The sequence below is a fragment of the Somniosus microcephalus genome, chromosome 6 (assembly GCF_052327205.1).
Source record: "Somniosus microcephalus isolate GS21.2 chromosome 6, FLI_Smic_1.0, whole genome shotgun sequence".
Classification (NCBI taxonomy): Eukaryota; Metazoa; Chordata; class Chondrichthyes; order Squaliformes; family Somniosidae; genus Somniosus; species Somniosus microcephalus.
The window spans coordinates 31,756,955-31,775,706 of NC_140992.1; the positions used below are offsets into that span (position 1 = coordinate 31,756,955).

Consider the following 18,752-nt stretch of genomic DNA (forward strand, 5'->3'; position numbering starts at 1 on the left):
AGTGGCTTTTTTTCCAATACCTCTCCATCCCTCCATCTCAACCTCACTCTATGGCCAGAGGGTCTTAAAACCCCAATGCCCAACACTCATCCAACACCTATGGCCCTCTCATGAAACACACACGCACATTCCACACTTTGCATACAGTAAGGGCTATTCACCTATGCGAGGCACATCAGGCAAGACCATGGCTGCATACATTAAGGGCTATTCAATTATGGGAGGCACATCAGGCAAGACCATGGCTGTATATTTACTCAGACGCCGTCCTTTTTTTTTGCAGGCCAAGCTATCTCATAATAGGAGACAGCAGCAGTGGACAGGTGGAGGGCGGCTTCAGCTGCAAACACTCAGCGATCTTGAGGCGCGTGTCCACAGGATTGTGGCAAGCCAGGTGATCGGTCCCATCGCCCCTGGAGAGGCCGACCCCGTTCTGGTCATCACCTTTTTGTCCTCTCTCATTCCACTTGTCCCTCACAACACTAGCTTTTGACACTTTCAATCCAACTTACTAAATCGCTCCAGTCCTTGCTCCCTTACTGCCCCCCTGTCCTCACGCTAAAGCCACTCTTGTACCTCCCTGCTTTCAGATGGTGATTCACCAGCTGAGGAGACGGGCCCTGAAGCTGCCAGTGGGAGTGAAGCTGAAAGCGAGGAGGAAGAGGAAGCCAGAGCATCAGCGCCACCCTCTCCCGAGGAAGCCCATGCCCACATTGGAAACATGCCTTCCCTGGAGGGGAGCAGGGGGGAAGGGTCTGATGAAGGTGAAGCTCCAGGACCCAGCGGGCTGCAGCAATGCCATGGGGTAGGGAAGCTCGGGGGCCTTCTCCCCGGAGGGAGAGTAGGCCAGCGAGTCCTGCTGCACTGGACGCAGAGGAGGAGCAGCTCATCGCTGAAATGAACACCCAGGCGGTGGACATGCACACTGAGCTCATGGGTGCAGTGGGAAGGGTGCCTGAATACATTGAATCACTGGCAAGGAGTGTGGAGCACTTCGCTGTAGCACAGGTGGATGCCACGCTAAAGCTTAGTGCTGCAATTCAGTCACTGGCTGCCATGATCCCATCTCAGACTGCTCTCATGCAGACTCAGATTGAGGCTACGCAAGCACTGACTACCGTCATTGTTGCTGGTCCGGATACATTTCCCCGGGGCTCTCACCGCGCCGCAGCAGGCCAGCTATCTGTGCTCCAGCAGATTGCTCCGGATGCTGATGTGCTGCCCCGTGGGAGTGCCAGTGTGTCGGTCGAGCAGGGAGTTGCTGTCACCTCTCAGGATGATAGCATTCCTGCTGCCACCACAGTCACTTCCCCATTGCACTTGCCACCGCCTGTAGCCCAGGCTGCTGCTGCCCATGCAGAGTTGGTGCAGTCTGCAGCCGGGCCCTCCAGGCCCAGAGCTGGTCAAGGCCGTCCTTCAAGGGCATCTGTAGTCTCAGGTTCTGACAATCAGCAGCCTTCCACCAGCCTTGCTGCAGCCACTGGGGCCCCATTACAGAGGAGCAGTAGGGTGGGAAGGGGGAAGTGTGCAAGGGAAGGAGATAACCCTCGAAGGGCAAAAAGTAGGTGTGACGAAATGTTGGTCAATGTTTTATTAAAGGCCGAGATTCGTGTTCAAACTTTTGTTTAGTGTTTTGGACATTATCTCCAGGTTGTGAGAACCAGTTATGTTAATGACTGTTTTTTTGTGTTTGTTTCTATTAGTTTGTCATGAAGAAATGACACACACAGAGTTTGTAACATAAAGAAGTTTTTGTATTCAAAATGTACAGGTTTGGCCTTTGGAATCATTGCTGCCTTGGCCGGCTTTGGGGTTGCGGGTTGGTTTCATTCATGTTGTTCTCAATGGCAGAAGCCATTTCCTCAGCAGGGGCCTAGAAGCGGCTTGCTATCAGCCGTGACGGACGGCCCTTGCAGTTTCAACATTGTGGGCCTCCCTCCCGCCTTGGTGCTGCTGATGATCATCCTCCTCCTCTTCCTCCTCCACCTCCGGTGGTGCTCCAAGACCTTTGTGGCATTGGCTGGGTCCTGAGGATTGCCAGGTTATGCAGCATGCAGCACACAACTATGAAGAGGGAGACTTGCTCAGGCGAGTACTGCAGGACTCCTCCTGAGTGGTCCAGACAGCGGAACTGTTGCTTGAGCACACCGATCGTCTGCTCAACGATGTTCCTGGTGGCGAGATGGCTCTTGTTGTACCGCAGCTCGGCAGGGGTGTTGGGGTTACGGAGCGGTGTCATCAGTCAGGTGCACAGTGGCTAACCCTTGTCCCCGAGGAGCCAACCACTTGGCTGATACGGTGCCTGGAAAAGTTCTGCCACAGCAGTCTGGTGCAGGGTGAATGCATCGTGGCTGCTGCCAGGATAGCGGGCATTGACAGCGAGTATCAGCTGTCTGTGGTCACAGACCAACTGGACGTTTAAGGAGTGGAACCCCTTGCAGTTACAGAAATCCTCTGCATTCTCATGCAGTGCCCGCAATGCCACGTGCGTGCAGTCAATGGCGCCCTGCACCATGGGGAAGCCCGCTATCCTCGCAAAGCCCAATGCGCGTTCATGCTGTTTGGCCCGGGTCATCGGAAAAGAGATGTACTGTCGTCTCCTTTTATAGCGGGCATTTGTGACCTGACGGATGCAGCAATGGACCGTGAACTGGGAGATATTGGCGATGTCCCCAGTAGCTGCTTGAAAGGAGCCGATGGCATAAAAGTTCAGAGCCACTGTGATCTTCACTGCCACTGACAGAGATGTCCTGGTCCTCAGTTGAGGCTGCAGATCTGGTTGTAGCAGGTGGCAGAGCTCAGTTACCACCTCCTTGCTGAAGCGCAGCCTTCACAAACACTGCTCCTCAGACAAATGAATGTAGGAGAATTGCTCCCGGAATACCCTGGGAGGGTAAGGTCTCCTCTACAGAGGCCTGTTGGCTCTCCTCCGTCTGGCCATGATTGCCACTCTCTCTCTGCGTCTCTGTTGCCTCTGAATCTGCATGCGCAGGACGACGCCCAGAATCAGTGCAGCCCCCATAGTCTCTTGGCAATCAAAGTAATGAAGGTCAAAAACAAAAGTGCCTGCAAAGTGATGCTCAGTAGCCAAAACTACTTCACACAGCGTTGACTCTGTGCAGAAGTCTCTCCTTCTCTCTCTCAGAACCTCTCTCTCTGTCAGAATGAGTGGTGCAAAAATGTCTACCACAGAAAAAGCCAGGAAGAGGCCGCCTTTAAATAGCGCCACCCCAGCCCCACACCGACTGGGAAACGTTCCAGTCTACCTGTCGTTGCTTGCGCCAGGTGGAAAGGAGGGGGGCGCCACTCATTATCTGGTCCGGGGCGCCACAAGGCCATTGCATGCTCGAATGATGTCAAGATCTGCGAGCGCAGGAGATCGGGGTGGTATAGTTTAGGGCCGCCGCAAAATGCCTGGTCAATTTCGCGAGCGGCGCAGACATCGCTGTGCCCGGGCGCTAGTTGTTTTGCGCCCCATTAGCGCCCTCTTAAGGCGCTAATGGGAGGCGCAAACCAACCGAATTTTTTCCGCTTAGTGCTTCAAAGTTAAATGCCCACAATGCCAAATTGAAAAGGAGCAAATATGCTTTTGTGCAGCCCGAGGTTGTGTACCTTGGACTGAAAGTTGATGCAAATGGCATGCAACCAGTGAAGGAAAAGGTTGATGCTGTCATCAGTGCTCCAAAGCCACAGAACGTGTCTGAGTTAAGATCTTTCCTTGGAATGGTCCAGTACTGCGCACGTTTCTTACCTGCGTTAGCGACCATGTTAGCTCCATTTCATGAGCGTCTCAAGAAGGATTCCAGTGGAAGTGGACGAAAGTGCAACAGGAAGCTTACGATGCTTATATGAGAAGTCTCTCTAGCGATGCTCTACTTGTGCACTATGACACAGAGCGTGAGCTTAAGTTAGCATGTGATGCTTCTAGTTACGGTGTGGGAGCTGTCATAAGCCACGTAATGGATGATGGCTAAGAGAAACCAATTGCATTCGCAACACGAACCCTCACAAAGAGCGAAAGAAACTACGCGCAAATTGAAAAGGAAGCACTCACCATAGTGTTTGGAATCAAGAAATTCCAACAGTTCCTGATCGGCAGAAAGTTTACCCTGATAACCGATCACAAACTGCTCCTAGCAATGTTGGGGCCCAAATCTGCCATCTCTGCAATGGCCGCATCAAGAATGCAATGTTGGGCAGTGTTGTTGTCACAATATGACTACACGATTGAATATCGCACTTCAAAGCAAAACGCAATCGCAGATGCCTTGTCCAGGTTGCTGCATGAGGACTCGTGTTGGGAGTGAAGGTACGATTTAAATGGTGAGAGATTGGGAAATGCTGGTGTTCAGAGGGACTTGGGTGTCCTTGTACACGAATCACTGAAAGTTAACATGTAGGTACAGCAAGCAATTAGGAAAGCAAATGGTATGTTGGCCTTTATTACAAGAAGATTTGAGTATAAGAGTAAAGGGCCTAGAAATTCAGTGGGCTGCGCCACCTGTTAGCGCCTTAAGAGGGCGCTAAGTGGGTCGGAAGCCACTGGCCATGCCTCCCGCAAAATTCAGCGGGATGCTAATGGCGGCGCTAGCTGTTAGCGCTGCACTGCTACCGATGACGTCATCGGTGTGCGCAGCGCCCCGCGAATGCCCCGATCGCGATATTTAGATGTGCCCCCTGCTTTAACGCCGGGTGCTATTTGCGACCGGTTCAGGGGGCCTACCTGCGGCGGTAGAGGCGCTAATTAAAGGAGAGGTGCGGGGCGGCCATTTTTTTTGCTGGCCGCCTACCAGCACCTCTCCGCGCTACCGTCCCCGGCCTCCTGAGGCCCTCCCTACCCCCCTGCGGAGTGCCGACTGCATTCCAAGAGCCCGGCACTTCTCCTCGGTGCCGGGCTTTTTTGCCGGCACTCGCGATCCTCGATCGCGCTGCACAAGGCCCCTCCCCTTTAAGAAGGGGAGGAAGGCCTGCAGTATCGCAGCACGCTGTGCCGCAGCGGCACGTTGCACAGCGATATTCAGCTGCAGCGCCCCAAGAGGGATGCGGGGCGCCTCCAGTAGCGCCACGCTTCCCTCTGGGGCGCGCAAACTGAATTTCCGGTGGGCGGCCGCGACTGCTTCCGGGGCGCTACTTTTAGCGCCCTGTCGAGGCTGGCGCCCCAAATGGGGCTATAGTGAATTTCTAGGCCAAGACATCTTACTGCAATTATATAGGGCCCTGGTAAGACCACACCTGGAGTATTGTGTACAGTTTTTGGTCTCCTTACCTAAGGAAGGATATACTTGCCATAGAGGGAGTGCAACAAAGATTCACCAGACTGGTTCCTGGGATGGGGGGATTGTCCTATGAGGAGAGATTGAGTAGACTAGGCCTATATTCTCTAGAGTTTAGAAGAATGAGAGGTGATCTCATTGAAACATACAACATTCTTACAGGGCTTGATCGGGTAGATGCATGGAGGATGTTTCCCCTGGCTGGGGAGTCTAGAACCAGGGGTCAGAGTCTCAGAATAAGGGGTCGGCCATTTAGGACTGAGATGAGGAGAAATTTCTTCACCCAGAAAGTGGTGAATCTTTGGAATTCTCTACCCAGAGGGCTGTGGAGGCTCAGTCGTTGAGTATATTCAAGACAGAGATCGATAGATTTTTGAATATTAAGGGAATCAAGGGATATGGGGATAGTGCAGGAAAGTGGAGATGAGGTAGAAGATCAGCCATGATCTTATTGAATGGCAGAGCAGGCTCGAAGGGCCAAATGGCCTACTCCTGGTCCTATTCTTATGTTCTTATGTTCACGCTAGGTGCAGTTGACAAAGACTTTCCCATGAATGTAACTGAGATTGCAAATGAGACTCAAAAGGACTCAGTACTGAAAAGATTGTATGAAAACACCTTGAATGGATGGACTGATCAGTGTATGGACACAGAATTGAAACCATTCCATAACTGTTGTACTGAATTGTCTTGTGAGCAAGGTTGTATCGAGTGAGAAAACAGAGTGGTGGTATCTACTTCTTTGAGAGATAGAATTCTGGCCGAACTTCATACTGAACATCCAGGGATCGTCAGTATGAAATCAATTGAAAGAAGCTCTCAAAAAGCAAGTGTTGCAGGGCTGTTCGGGACTCAGCATGAAGCAATGTTTGGCAAATTTCTTGCTGAAGTACAGAACTACTCCGCACACTACAACTGGACATACCCCAGCAGAACTCTTGATGAAGAAGAGATTGAGAACACGATTGAGTCTTGTTCAAATGAATTTGGCCTCAAGAGTTGAACAGAAACATTTGAGTCAGAAACGTTATTATGACAGCAATCAGAAAGAATGCAGTTTCAAACAAAACGAGTGTGTTTGTGTTCTCAGTCCCCCTGAAAAGTCAAGTTCACACAAGTGGGATGTAGGAACCATAGTAGAGGTTGGTGGAACCAAGGGATATTTAGTTGAAATTGGTGACAAAATCCAAAGCATTCATGTAGATCAAATGATCTCTGCTGGAGATGAACCAAGACATGATCATGAACCACTTGATCATGAACACATACGTGAGTTTGACTCTGTTCAGACTTCAGAAACTGAAGTACCAGGTTCAAACAAGTGTGAGATAGAATCAGGATCATCTTTGAGTTCGGAACCAAAACAAAACAGCCCAAAAATTGGTTCAACACCAAAACCTTCTGTAAGGAGATCAGGAAGGCTCCGCAAACCTGTTATTAAACTGGATTTGTAGTTCATTTGTAGGATTTGTAGTTCATCTAAAAAAAATCCAGGAGCTTTTGTTATGTGGTACATGTAATGCTGGGAAAGATGGGACCATAGTTTTGTTGTATTTGAGAGGGGAATAATACATTTTTTTAAGGGGGAAAGCAGTGTAATGTGTAATCACATGGTTTGGTATGAGCATGCTCAGTTCACTCTGGCCTAATAAAGCAAGCACATTGCCTAGGAACTCATCGTATCCCTGTCCTTCATTTGTTCTACCCACATATATTATACCTACTCCTGCTCCTACGTCTTATGTTCTTATATATTACACAACCCTACATCATTTTCCTAACGAGAGGAAGAGGGAGAGGGAGAGGAAAAGGGAGCAGGAGAAATAAATAGAAAGAAAGTCCTGTTGCTAATGGAAGGGATTCTAGTTGCTGCATACAGTAAGTGGGAATTCCCACAAGAACAGGAGTCAGCAGCCAGAATGACCTCCATTAACAGCTGCACTCAGTTAGGAGTGGCATTGAGGGGAGAAGGAAGGACAATAAAGGGCAGAGGAATGGTAGAGGGAAACAGAAAGCAGGAGGGTGCCTCGTGAATATATGCAAATCGGGGGTCCTATGATGTCATTAGGACCCCGGGGGCATTTAATGGCCTGATTGGGGTGCCCGCTGTGGGTACCCTGCTCAGTAAAACCTGGTGGGGAAGACCAGGTGGCCCTCTAAGGCAAGCCAAAAACTTTCATTAGGCGGGCCAGGAGTGCTCCTCTGGTCCCCACAAGGAAAGTTTGGACCTTTGCTGCCGCGTACTCCCCACTCCCCACCCGCGAAATGGTCCCGATTTCACCCCGCGACTCATGTTGGTGCCAGCAGGCAACCTCTGGATTTTGATCTGCCTGAAGCTGGCTAGCTGCCTCCTTTTGCCCGGTTCGAGCCGACAGCTGACCGGTGGGTTTTAAATGAAGCCTAGTTGTTAAAGTCGGCCGAGGCCGCCAATGGAGATTCCTGGGCAGGAAGGCTGTTGGCCTCTTGCCTGCCCCCCCTCCCACCAACTCCCCGCTTCCCCCAGCTTCCCACATGGGAGTAATAATTCTCCCTTCAATAGTGGGAGAGTCACTCCAGAGACAGATACAGATACAGATCCATTACATGCAGGTTAAAAGCAATAAAATATAACAAGATTATGTTACAATTTAGTAAGGGACTTGTAATGTTTAATTGTATTTAAATCTTGGTACCTGCTGGACCTGAAGGCCCTGGCGTTCCCTCTTTACCTATGTATCCTGGTTCAGCACAGGCACCCATCTCACCTTTTGGTCCTGTTCTTCCTTTCGCTCCTGGTAATGAAATGTTATAACAGGTGATATTTAATCTGGCAATTTAACAATATCACTTTCATCCTCCTCATCCTTTTGGAGATCCCTCATTTTAAAATTCATTTGCTTCTCATTTCTTTCTTCGGCTGCCAAAAAACCCAGCTCCCAGGTCTTTCCCATTGCTGTTTTTAAGCTGGTCTTTAGGAGGTGAATAGAATTGGTCCGGAGACTAGCTCACCTGTATTTTCACTTCCATCAGTGTAGTGAAGTAGGCAGCCTTCACTCACTGGGGGGTAATGTTGACTTTCTGCGATAGTGTAAAATGGGTGATAGCGAATTGGCAGCCCGTTCTACATCTCTCCCCGTTTTTAGTTCCATTGACTGCAACGGAAATTTTTTTTAAAATGGAAGAGATGTAAAACGGGCTGCCGATTCGCTATCACCTGTTTTACACGATCGCACAAAGTCAAAATTACCCCCAATATCGCTCTGACACAAGATCAGGAACTTGTCACATGACGAATCACAGATGTGAGTTTAATGACACACTGGAGCAGTAGTGTCTTACAATATGGTTTTCTAATCTGTTTGAAATCAAATCTCATGGCCATTTTCATATAAAGGATAATAATTTTTACTGCATCAGTGAAATATGGAGAGAATAATGGACACATTGAAAGTGCCCTCATTTTGGGGCCCCAGTGATGCCATAAGTTGAGAGTGAACCTTAAACCCGAGATGCAATTACTGACATGTACTTATACCCACAGATTTTTAATAATACATGACACATGTTCTGGTAACAAATGACAGATACACACTCAACAAATTTACACTGATTACATCACAGTTCTTAACCCTAGAGTGAATTTTACACCATACATGAACTGCACAAAGTCTTTGCCAGGGTACTTGCTGCTCCTTCGTCAGGTGAAGTGGAGAGATGCATAAAGACACAGCTTATATAGTCAGAGAATAATGCCAGATGATTACAGGTAATCTTTCTAACTGCAACATTCGACCCCTTGTGACCCCACCTCATTGTTCTTTGATGTAATGTTTTCCTGACTAACCTGTTTGGACACCATTCACACCTTTGATTGCTGTGATTATCTCTCTGCCGAGGTGTGATAAATGGCAGTTAGAAAGATTACCTGTAATCATCTGGCATTATTCTCTGACTATATAAGCTGTGTCTTTATGCATCTCTCCACTTCACCTGATGAAGGAGCAGCGCTCTGAAAGCTTGTGATTTCAAATAAAACTGTTGGACCATAACCTGGTGTTGTGTGACTTCTTACATTTGTCCACCCCAGTCCAACACTGGCATCTCCACACCAAAGATACTTGCTAACAGCAATAAAAATGCAGTAAGACTTTCTATCAGTTCCACAGTATAGGGCAGAAATTGCTACCAAGTCTGTGTCTGCACCAGCGGTGGAGCCTCACAATTTCTGCCTTTACATATTTTATAAAAAGCAATAGAATAGTTTCAAGGTGGATGTCTCATTTGGGGATCAGGTCATCATTAAGCAACTCTAGTTCAAGATCATATCTAATCCTTTGATAAAATTACTGCCTTCCAATTCCCAGGATCTGTTGTTTTTGGAATACATATATTGTGAGTGTATAGAAATGCTTTTACAATTTTGCTACAAATAGCAATGCAAATCTTCCCCCAATATTTATGCCCCAGGAACGGTAGAGCTATTTATTCTTTACCACTCCTCAAATATTGCCCTGGCCAATATTCATCTGTCAACCAACACCTAAAACAGATTATAATAGCAAAATACTGCAGAGGCTGGAAATCTGAAATAACAACAGAAAATGCTGGAAGCACTCAGCAGGCCAGGCAGCATCCGTGGAGAGAGAAACAGAGTTAACGCTTCAGGTCTGGGACCCTAAAACAGATTATCTGGCCATTTATCTCATCGCTGTTTGTGCGACCTGGCTGTGCGCAAATTGGCTGCCGTGTTTCCTACATTACAACAGTGACTACACGCCAATAGTATTTAATTGGCTGTAAAGTGCTTTGGGACATCTTGAGGTTGTGAAAGGCGCTATATAAATGCAAGTTCTTTCTTTTTTCCTACCTAGGACAAGCTGTACGTATCATACTCAGCAATGAGATTTAATATGTATTTCTTATTTTTATAACGTTTAACTATAAGATATATAGCTCTAACAATTTGTTAAAACTGGAAGGGTTTTAGCTTCATGTGCTAGAAGCTCACAAAATTTTTGAAATTGCATAATTGAAACACACTGGCCGGAATTTCCCCCTAAAAAAACAGATGGGTTTGGAGCGTGGCGGCAGTGAAAGTGTTAAAAATAGGATTCTCGACCTGATCCCGCCTCCAACCCGCCCACTTCCGGTTTCCCCGGAGGCAGGATGGGGGGCGGGCGACCAACCTGCTCAGGGGGCGTTACCTCAATTAAAATATTGTAATGAGGCTGGAAGCCTCTATTTTCCCCTCCATTTTGAATTTAACTGCCTGTGGACGGGTTTCACACAATTCGTGAAACCCGGCAGTTAAACAGAGGTGGGGGCTGCTACATCCAGGAGGTAAGTGGCTTTATACCTACCTCCTGGATCCAGGGTCCCTGCCTAGCCCACCCCCATGATCGGAGACCCCTCCACGGCCTCCGATCACCTTCCCAGGCCTCCCTGTCCCCACCTCAGGCCTCCCCATCCAACAATGATGAGGCCGGCCACAATCATAGAAACATAGAAACATAGAAGATAGGAGCAGGAGTAGGCCATTCGGCCCTTTGAGCCTGCTCCGCCATTCAATGAGATCATGGCTGATCATCCAAACCCTAACACCCGGTCCCTACACCGACAGCCATCCCACCCAAGCCCTATCCCAGTAACCCCGTAACCCCACGTATTTAATCCCCCCTAACACTAAGGGCCAATTTTTTATCATGGCCAATCAACCTAACCCGCACATCTTTGGACTCTGGTGTCCAGCCCTGAACCTCTCTTCCCGCCGCCGATCCCCAGCTGACCCTGCCCCCCGCGATCACTGGCCGAACCCCCTCCCCCAGCCAATCCTTGGCTCCACCGATCCCCTACCAATCCTCTCCAACCTCCCCCCCACCCGATCTCCAACTCGGCCGATCCGCTCTCCCCCCTCCCGATCCCCGACCCCTGCCCGTTGCCAATCCTCCTCCCACGACCCCTCCCCCGGACCGGCCCCTCGCTTCTGAGGCCTACCCACCCGCAGCCAGCCAGCCTCTCAATCTGGCTGACTGCGGGCGGGAATCCAAGGCCTCGCATTCAAATCAGGCCCTGCTGTTAAAGTTGGCAGGGCCTGCGGGAAACCCGGCCTCTCGGATTTCTCACCCACCTCAGAGGACCCCCCCCGCCCCCAACCTGCCTCCCTTGAGAAAAGTCTGGCCAATGAATATTATCTGTGCGATTGCCGTCATCCTTTATCTCTACTCCAGGTTCACTTTGAGGTCCAACTGGGTGAAGGTCTGCATTATCCGAGTAACAGAGCTGACTCCAGCTGATGTGCCTGCTCAAGCCCATCAACATTTTTTAGACCCCTTTGAAGTGCAGCTGTGCAATTAGCAATTACTGCAAGGGGAAGTTCTGTGCACAAGGGGTGAGTGAGTGGACAGTATCTTGGCATTGGTAACACCTACCTTGTCATTTGAAACCATCTTGCATCTTGAAACCAGTTCTAATGGCTTAGTGACTAAATAACTGGGTAAAATAACCATCTCGAACGTTTGCTTTTGGAGGAGCTTCTGCAAAGTTCAGCAGCCAACGCTTCTGTTCTCATGGAAATGATGGAATGACATGAATAAAATCTAATCCTCTTCTAGAGTATGAATCCTTCTACACAACTGTAAAGGAGCTTTTATTTGGAAAGAAACCTTGACACCCCTGGCATGTAGGGTGATTTGGATTTGAGCACCAAACCAGGAATGATTTGTATTGTCTCTTGATTTTCCTTAAATGTAATGATGGTTTCCTGTACTTAGTTGCTAACAGGAGGAGCTTGCCACTAAAGGATATGTCTAACATTATTTTTAGGCAACTTGATTTACATAATGGACAATATACAACTTCTTCACTTTTTATTTATTGTAAGATTTCAAAAGTTTTGAAAAATGTAGCGACTTACCTGGTAGCCCAGGTTCCCCCAAAGCACCTTTTATTGTCATATTACATGGAACTGCTTTCATTCCCTTTTCACCTTTTTGACCTATTATTCCAAGCACACCTTGTTTACCCTTCGGTCCTGTCTGACCTTCAGAGCCTGCATCAAAACAACAACAAGGAAAACAGAGAAACATAGGTACACTACTTATTTTTAGCAGCAATATATTCCTGGAGTGGTTTTTTTTTCAGGTTCAAAGTTTTGAGACATAAAACTTGTACATTTTGACGTTTGTGTGATAAGTGTTACACCTAGAACAGGTGTACTCATCCCTGCCTCTGTGTACTCAGCCATTATTGATTAGAGAATGAACTGCAGCTCTGAATCAGCAACCATGAACAAAAATGATGCTAATCTCCATTCTGTCAGTTTACATGCTCAGTGACTAAGCCCACAGTTAAGTGTATGCGCTGTGACATGTTAGTGATTCAAGAGAATATTGATATAGGTTGGTTCCTGCCTGTGATTTGCACACGGTGAGTTTGCTATCTCAGTTATGCCACTGTGGGGGTTAGCCAAGCACAGGACAGGTGTTTGCCTACAGAAACTGAGAGAAACTCAGGCAACCTAGTTGTTCTTAAACACATCCTGCTAGCTGGTTTCATAAAAGCATTGCTATCGCCTCCTTTAATTCCCTCTGCAACATATCCTGGGATGAGAGGGAGAGCAGATATCCTGCTTCTAGGTCGGTGTCTCTGATGTTCTCTAAATAGGTTGCCAGCTCATGTGCAAGAGTTCAGGGTTTTTGTGTTCATCATAATAGATTATCTGTTCACGGACAACCATCTAGCATTATATTTATATTTAGAGATTGGTGAACAAATAAGATTGACAAAAATCTAAATGTTACATGCTTATTCCTTAAAGCATTGGATTTGAATATCTTGAGCCAAACGGGGGCATTTATTTGAGATATGGGGGAAAAATTCAGTATCGCCCCATTTGGGGCGCCATTATCGGCCGTTCGCAAAGTTTAGCGCCTGGCGCTAATTATCGCCTCCGACAGCAAACATGGCTTTTATCGGCCCTGGAGGTGATTGCAGCGCTAAATCAGGCGCTTCACACCTGTCTTAAGGCGCAAAGGCCGAGGAGCGAGGCGCTACCTCAGAGCGCTGGCGAAGCAAGGAAGGGCAAATCAAAATGAACCTGCAAAGTGCTGCTCAGTACCCAAAACTCCTTCACACAGCGTTGAATCTCTCCAGAAGTCTCTCTCTCTCAGAATGTGTGGTGCAAAAATGTCACCGACAAAAAAAGGCAGGAAGCGGTCGCCTTTAAATAGCGCTCCCCTAGTCCCTTTCTGACAGCAAAACGCTCCCCTCAACCTATCGTTGCTAGCGGCAGGCGGTAAGGCAGGGGGCGCCACTCAATATCCAGTCCGAGGCACTAACGGGGCATTGCGCACGCGACTGACGTCATAATCTGCCGGCGCAGGAGATCGTGGCGGTAGTGTTTAGCGCCGCTGCAAAACGTCTAGTTAATTTTGCGAGTGGCGCATACATCGCCGCGCCCGGGTTCTAGTTGCTTTGCGCCCCATTAGCGCCCTCTTACGGCGCTAACGGGAGGCGCAAACAACTGAATTTTTCCCCCATAAGCTCCAACTGGTGAATCACACTTTCTGATTCTAATTACAATTTGCCTAGCTAGCAAGAGTCACTGCATTTACAAAGTAATTCATATTGTGTTGTGTTTTGAGACATTTTGATCATGTGATAAGGTGCTACATGCTTGGCTTTACCGTAGAAATAATTCAAGAAAGGAGGGAGAGAGAAAACAGGGAACTACAGGCCAGTTAGCCTGACATCAAGGGGGCGATTTTCCTGGAGCCGTCAGATGGGCTTTCAGGCGTGTGGGGGGGGGGGGGGGGGAAACCCCAAAAATAGGGGGTCGAGACCCCCCCCCCCCCCCGGCCTGATTCCCCGCCCCGTCCGATTTTCATCCAGGCGTTTCTGTCCGACCTGAATCAGTCCCGCCCGCAGCAGGCGGGACTGGTCTTCAGGCACCATAATCACCAATAATTGGCATCTATAATGCCATTTTAAGGGGCCCTTGCTATTTTCAGCCTTTTCCCACATTAAACACGCCTGGTGGGAACCCCGCTGATGAAACCTGGCGTGAACAATATCGGATTGCTGACTATCAGCTGCAGGTCAATCAGGAAAGAAGAGATTTAATCAGACATCATTTGTAGGTTGCAGGACCTTGTTGTTTCAGGCTTGGGGCAACTTGTTCCAGGCTTAGGCACAGCTGTGGAAGGTTGGAGCCTCACACACTTCTCCAGTGTGAGTTCCTGGGAAGCCCCTCTCGCCACCCTCACTCAGCGCTTCCTCAACGGAGGCATCTACCAGAAGCATGGGAGGCCTTTTTTTCCTTCCCTTCTTGGCATTAGAGGATCTCCAGCAGCAGAGGCAGCAGCAGCAGATCCAGCAACAACAGCAGCACCAGCAACAGCAGCAGCAGCAGGAGCGACAGGCTGCGGCTCACCCACCTGAGGCAGCACATGCCAGAAGGGGCCAGCGCATGGAAGGCCGTCGGCGCAGGAGATACCCCCCAAACAGGGTCTACAGACACAGGGTCAGCTACCTCAACATGACTGAGCAGCAGTGCCAAAGGCGGCTCCGACTTTCGCGAGAGGTAGTGACTGACATCTGCGCAATGCTGCAGCAAGACCTGGAGCCCAGAGCACCAGGTCGACACTCCTTACCAGTGGCCCTCAAAGTCACCACCGCACTCAACTTTTTTGCCTCAGGCTCCTTCCAGGGATCAGCAGCAGACATCAGCGGCATCTCCCAGACGGCCGTACACACTTGCATCATGCAGGTAACCGATGCTCTCTTTGCCCTCGCGCACAATCACATCTATTTCACCAGGGATCGCGCAAGTGTGAGGGCGCGAGCGCTTGGATTAGCTCATCTGGCAGACTTTCCAAGGGTGCAGGGCGTCATTGACTGCACACATGTGGCCCTTAGGGCACCCCATCGCAATCCAGGAGTTTTTGTCAACCGCAAGGGCTTCCATTCCCTTAACGTTCAGCTGGTGTGTGACTACAAGAAGGAGATTTTGCATGTTTGTGCCAAGTACCCTGGCAGCTGCCATGACTCCTTCATACTGCGCCAGTCTACTGTGTCTCCGCTATTCAGGCCGCCAGACGTACTTCAGGGATGGCTACTTGGAGACAAGGGCTATCCCCTGCCGACTTGGCTAATGACGCCGTTGAGGAGACCAACCAACGAAGCTGAGGAGCGCTACAACTCCAGCCACATTTCCACCAGATGCATTATCGAGCAAACCATTGGATTGCTGAAGATGCGCTTCAGATGCCTGGATAGATCAGGTGGAGCCCTACAGTACTCAGCAGCCAGGGTCTCCAAAATCGTCGTGGTTTGCTGTGCACTCCACAACATGGCACAGCGTCATGGCTTGCAGATTCCTCAGCACCAAGTGGCTCCTCACAGACCCGCCTCGGATGAAGATGATGCTGAGGAGGAGGAGGAGGAGGGCGAAAACGACCATCCTGCAGAGGCCCATCAACCAGCGGCACCATTACGCGAGAACATTGCTGCCCGGGATGCAAGGAACGCACTCATCCTGTCCAGATTTGCTTAGCCTAGTACATCAAACACTGTAGCCTCGCTGCTTCTTACCTGAGCATGGACAATGGCCAAACCCTGCGCATTCCTACCTATTTGACCAGCATCCTGACAACTGCAAGTCATCCTAAGGCCTCAATGCGAAATCCCCATTCGCCAAATGACACACGCCACAACTGCAGCAGCTGCCATCAGGTTTTTTATAAACAAGATACTGATGACATAATAACTATATACAAAACTTTTCACCCAAGTGACTACCCTTGTGATTAGTGCTGCTTTATTTTTCTCTTACGCGTGCTCCTACGTAGTGGTTCCCCTGTGGCTTCAGCAGATGTGGAGGCCCCTTGCTGACTTTCCTGCTGCTCCTGTCTCGACACCTTTGACGGGCATCCTCTGGGGTGGCGAGCCTGTGAGGGCACGCCAGCAGTCTGCTGCTCCTGCGGCTGTGCAGGGGTTGAGACGCCTCTCTCACTTGGGTGTGGACTTCGGCGGGGCTCTGACCGAGGGCTCTGCAGTGGCATGGAAGTGTGAGCGCGTGGAGAGGAGCCCCCACTTCCTTGAGGTGTGCCAACAACCTCCCTCTCGTGGGTCAGGTCCCCCTCAGTGCCTGCAAGTGGCTGGAGAGCACCTTGCTGCACATCAGGGGGGCCATGGGGACCTGTATCTGCACTGGAAGTCCTACTCAGAAGGACTTCCATGAAGGTCTGGTTTCTGTGTTCAATAGATGCCCATCGCTCCTCAAGCGATGTCATTCTATTCTGAACACTCACCATGTTTTCCATAGCCTGGCGACTAAGCTCCTCCATGGTCGTAGCCCTCCTCTCCTCGGCCGTAGCCCTCCTCTCCTCGGCCGTAGCCCTCCTCTCCTCGGCCGTAGCCCTCCTCTCCTCGGCCGTAGCCTTCCTCTCCTCTACAGTAGCCAGCCTTACCACGGAGGTAGCCATCCTTTCCGTGGTGATGCGTTCATGCGCCAATGACTCCACTAAGGCTCTGCTCATGTTCGCTATGGACTCCTCCATTCGCTCCACACTCGCAGCGACCCTGGAGACAAAACCTGCCAGAGACTCCTGCATCTGTGCATGGAGATCCATCACCTCTTCTCTTTCGGATGGACCCAGAGGCACAGGGTCGACATGCAGCTGAGCTGAGCTGGCAGAGTCCTGCGCCCTCTGACGAGGACTCTCCACTGCTGTCCCTGTCTCCACAATCTGCTAATGCTCACTTGTGAGCTGTGAAACACCAGGTGACAACACTACTCTATGTCCCGAAGGTCCCCCCGAGGTGTGAGTGTCCGCGCTGGTGCTGGGTGCGCTTACTTCTGCTGACGCTGCACCCTCAGAGGTTGGAGCTTCCTCTGAGGAGTCTGGCTGCTCAGCCTCTTCCTCCTCCGCAGTGGGGACGGGGGCTCTGGCTGGTCCTGTGGGGGAGTAAAGGAAAGAGTTAGAGATGTGATGCCAAGGTTACGTGCACATTGGATTTTGCAGATGTTCATAAGTCCAAATGATATAGCTCCAGAATCATAACAGCGATTCATGCTCATTCAATGAGAGAGATGGAAAACTATTCTGTCACCAGCTTGCGGGACTGCCCGTCTCTCCTTCCCCAGCTTCCGCAGCCACATCAGCCCCGACAATTTCCAGCACTCCTTCCTCCCAGGGGGTCAGGTGGGCTATTGAGGGTGGGCCTCCTCCAGTCCTGGTTCGCTCTCTGTTGTTGTGAGCTCTCTTTTCCTGCAATGAGGGAGACAAGTGGAGTTTGAGCGAGAGTGCAGGAGTGAGTGTAGAGATTGCATAGCATAGATACTTAGAAGGAGCCAAAGATGGTGTGAGGCTGCAATACCAAGGGCCCTCCCTGTGTGTTGTCAGTTGTGTTCAAAGCATCAGAGTGAGAGGGAGTGTGAGGGCTGCATGGTGGAATAGTTATGTGAATGTGAGCATAGAGAGAGAGGGAATGGGTAAGGGTGCATCGATGTGAGTGTCTAGTGGGATGTGGAGGAAGAGAGTGCTAAAGCTGAGTGCTGGTGGGGAAAGGCAACGGGGATCAGTTTGAGGGTGATGGAAACTTTATACTTACTTTTCCTGTACGGTGAAGGTCATGGAATCGTTTCCGACACTGTATCTAGGTTCTTCTGGTGACTCCCAGCGAGTTGACATCTGCTGACACTTGCATCCATGCAGCCTTGGTCTGACTGGGAGGCCTCTTCCTCCCTGACCTAGGGAAGAGGACCTCCCCGTGGGCCCTAACCCCATCTAATAATGCCTGCAGTGAAGCCTCGTCGAATTTGGAGGCAGCTCGGGGTCTGGCACTGGCCACAGCTGCTGCAGGCTCCTCTGCCATCCTGTATGGCTCGTTTGGAAGCCTGCAGAGGAAAGAGGGATGAGGTCCTGCAGCAAGAATTTAGGGAGCTAGGTGAAGGATTAAGGAGCAGGACCTCAAAGGTTGTAATCTCTGGATTACTCCCGGTGCCACGTGCTAGTAAGTATAGGAATAGGAAGATAGAACAGATGAATGCGTGGCTAAAGGGATGGTGCAGGGGGGAGGGCTTTAGTTTCCTGGATCACTGGGTTTGCTTCTGGGAAAGGTGGGACTTGTACAAGTCGGACGGTTTACACCTGAACCAGGGGGGAACCAATATCCTTGCGGGGAGGTTTGCTAGCACTGCTGGGGAGGGTTTAAACTAACTTGGCAGGGGGTTGGGGTACAGAGTGGAGCTATAGTAGGGGGTGATTTACGGCCAAATACAGAGGGAAAAACAAGTCAGCTGGGAAGGCAGAGCAAATATGTGAAGGCAAAAGAGAATATGGCAGGGCTGGAAGGCATTTATTTTAATGCAAGGAGTCTTGCAAATAAGGTGGATGAACTGAAGTTGTTGTTGAACACATGGGAGTACGATATTGTTGCTATCACGGAGACATGGTTGAGGGAGGGTCAGGACTGGCAGCTCAATATTCCGGGGTATAG

At 49.9% G+C, this 18,752-nt stretch overlaps 1 protein-coding gene across 6 annotated transcripts in view; it reads right to left on the minus strand.

The window, feature by feature from the left end:
* The window catches only part of LOC147115585 (mitochondrial fission factor-like), a 305,832-nt gene that overhangs the window by 86,737 nt on the left and 200,343 nt on the right, over positions 1-18,752 (minus strand). For all 6 annotated transcript variants that reach the window (XM_085989955.1, XM_085989954.1, XM_085989953.1 and 3 more), the window contains 2 exons: positions 12,166-12,300; positions 7,946-8,044 (listed from right to left, as the gene is read on the minus strand). In XM_085989955.1, the coding sequence (XP_085846081.1) occupies positions 7,946-8,044; positions 12,166-12,300 (234 nt within the window). The remainder of the gene's footprint in view (positions 1-7,945; positions 8,045-12,165; positions 12,301-18,752) is intronic.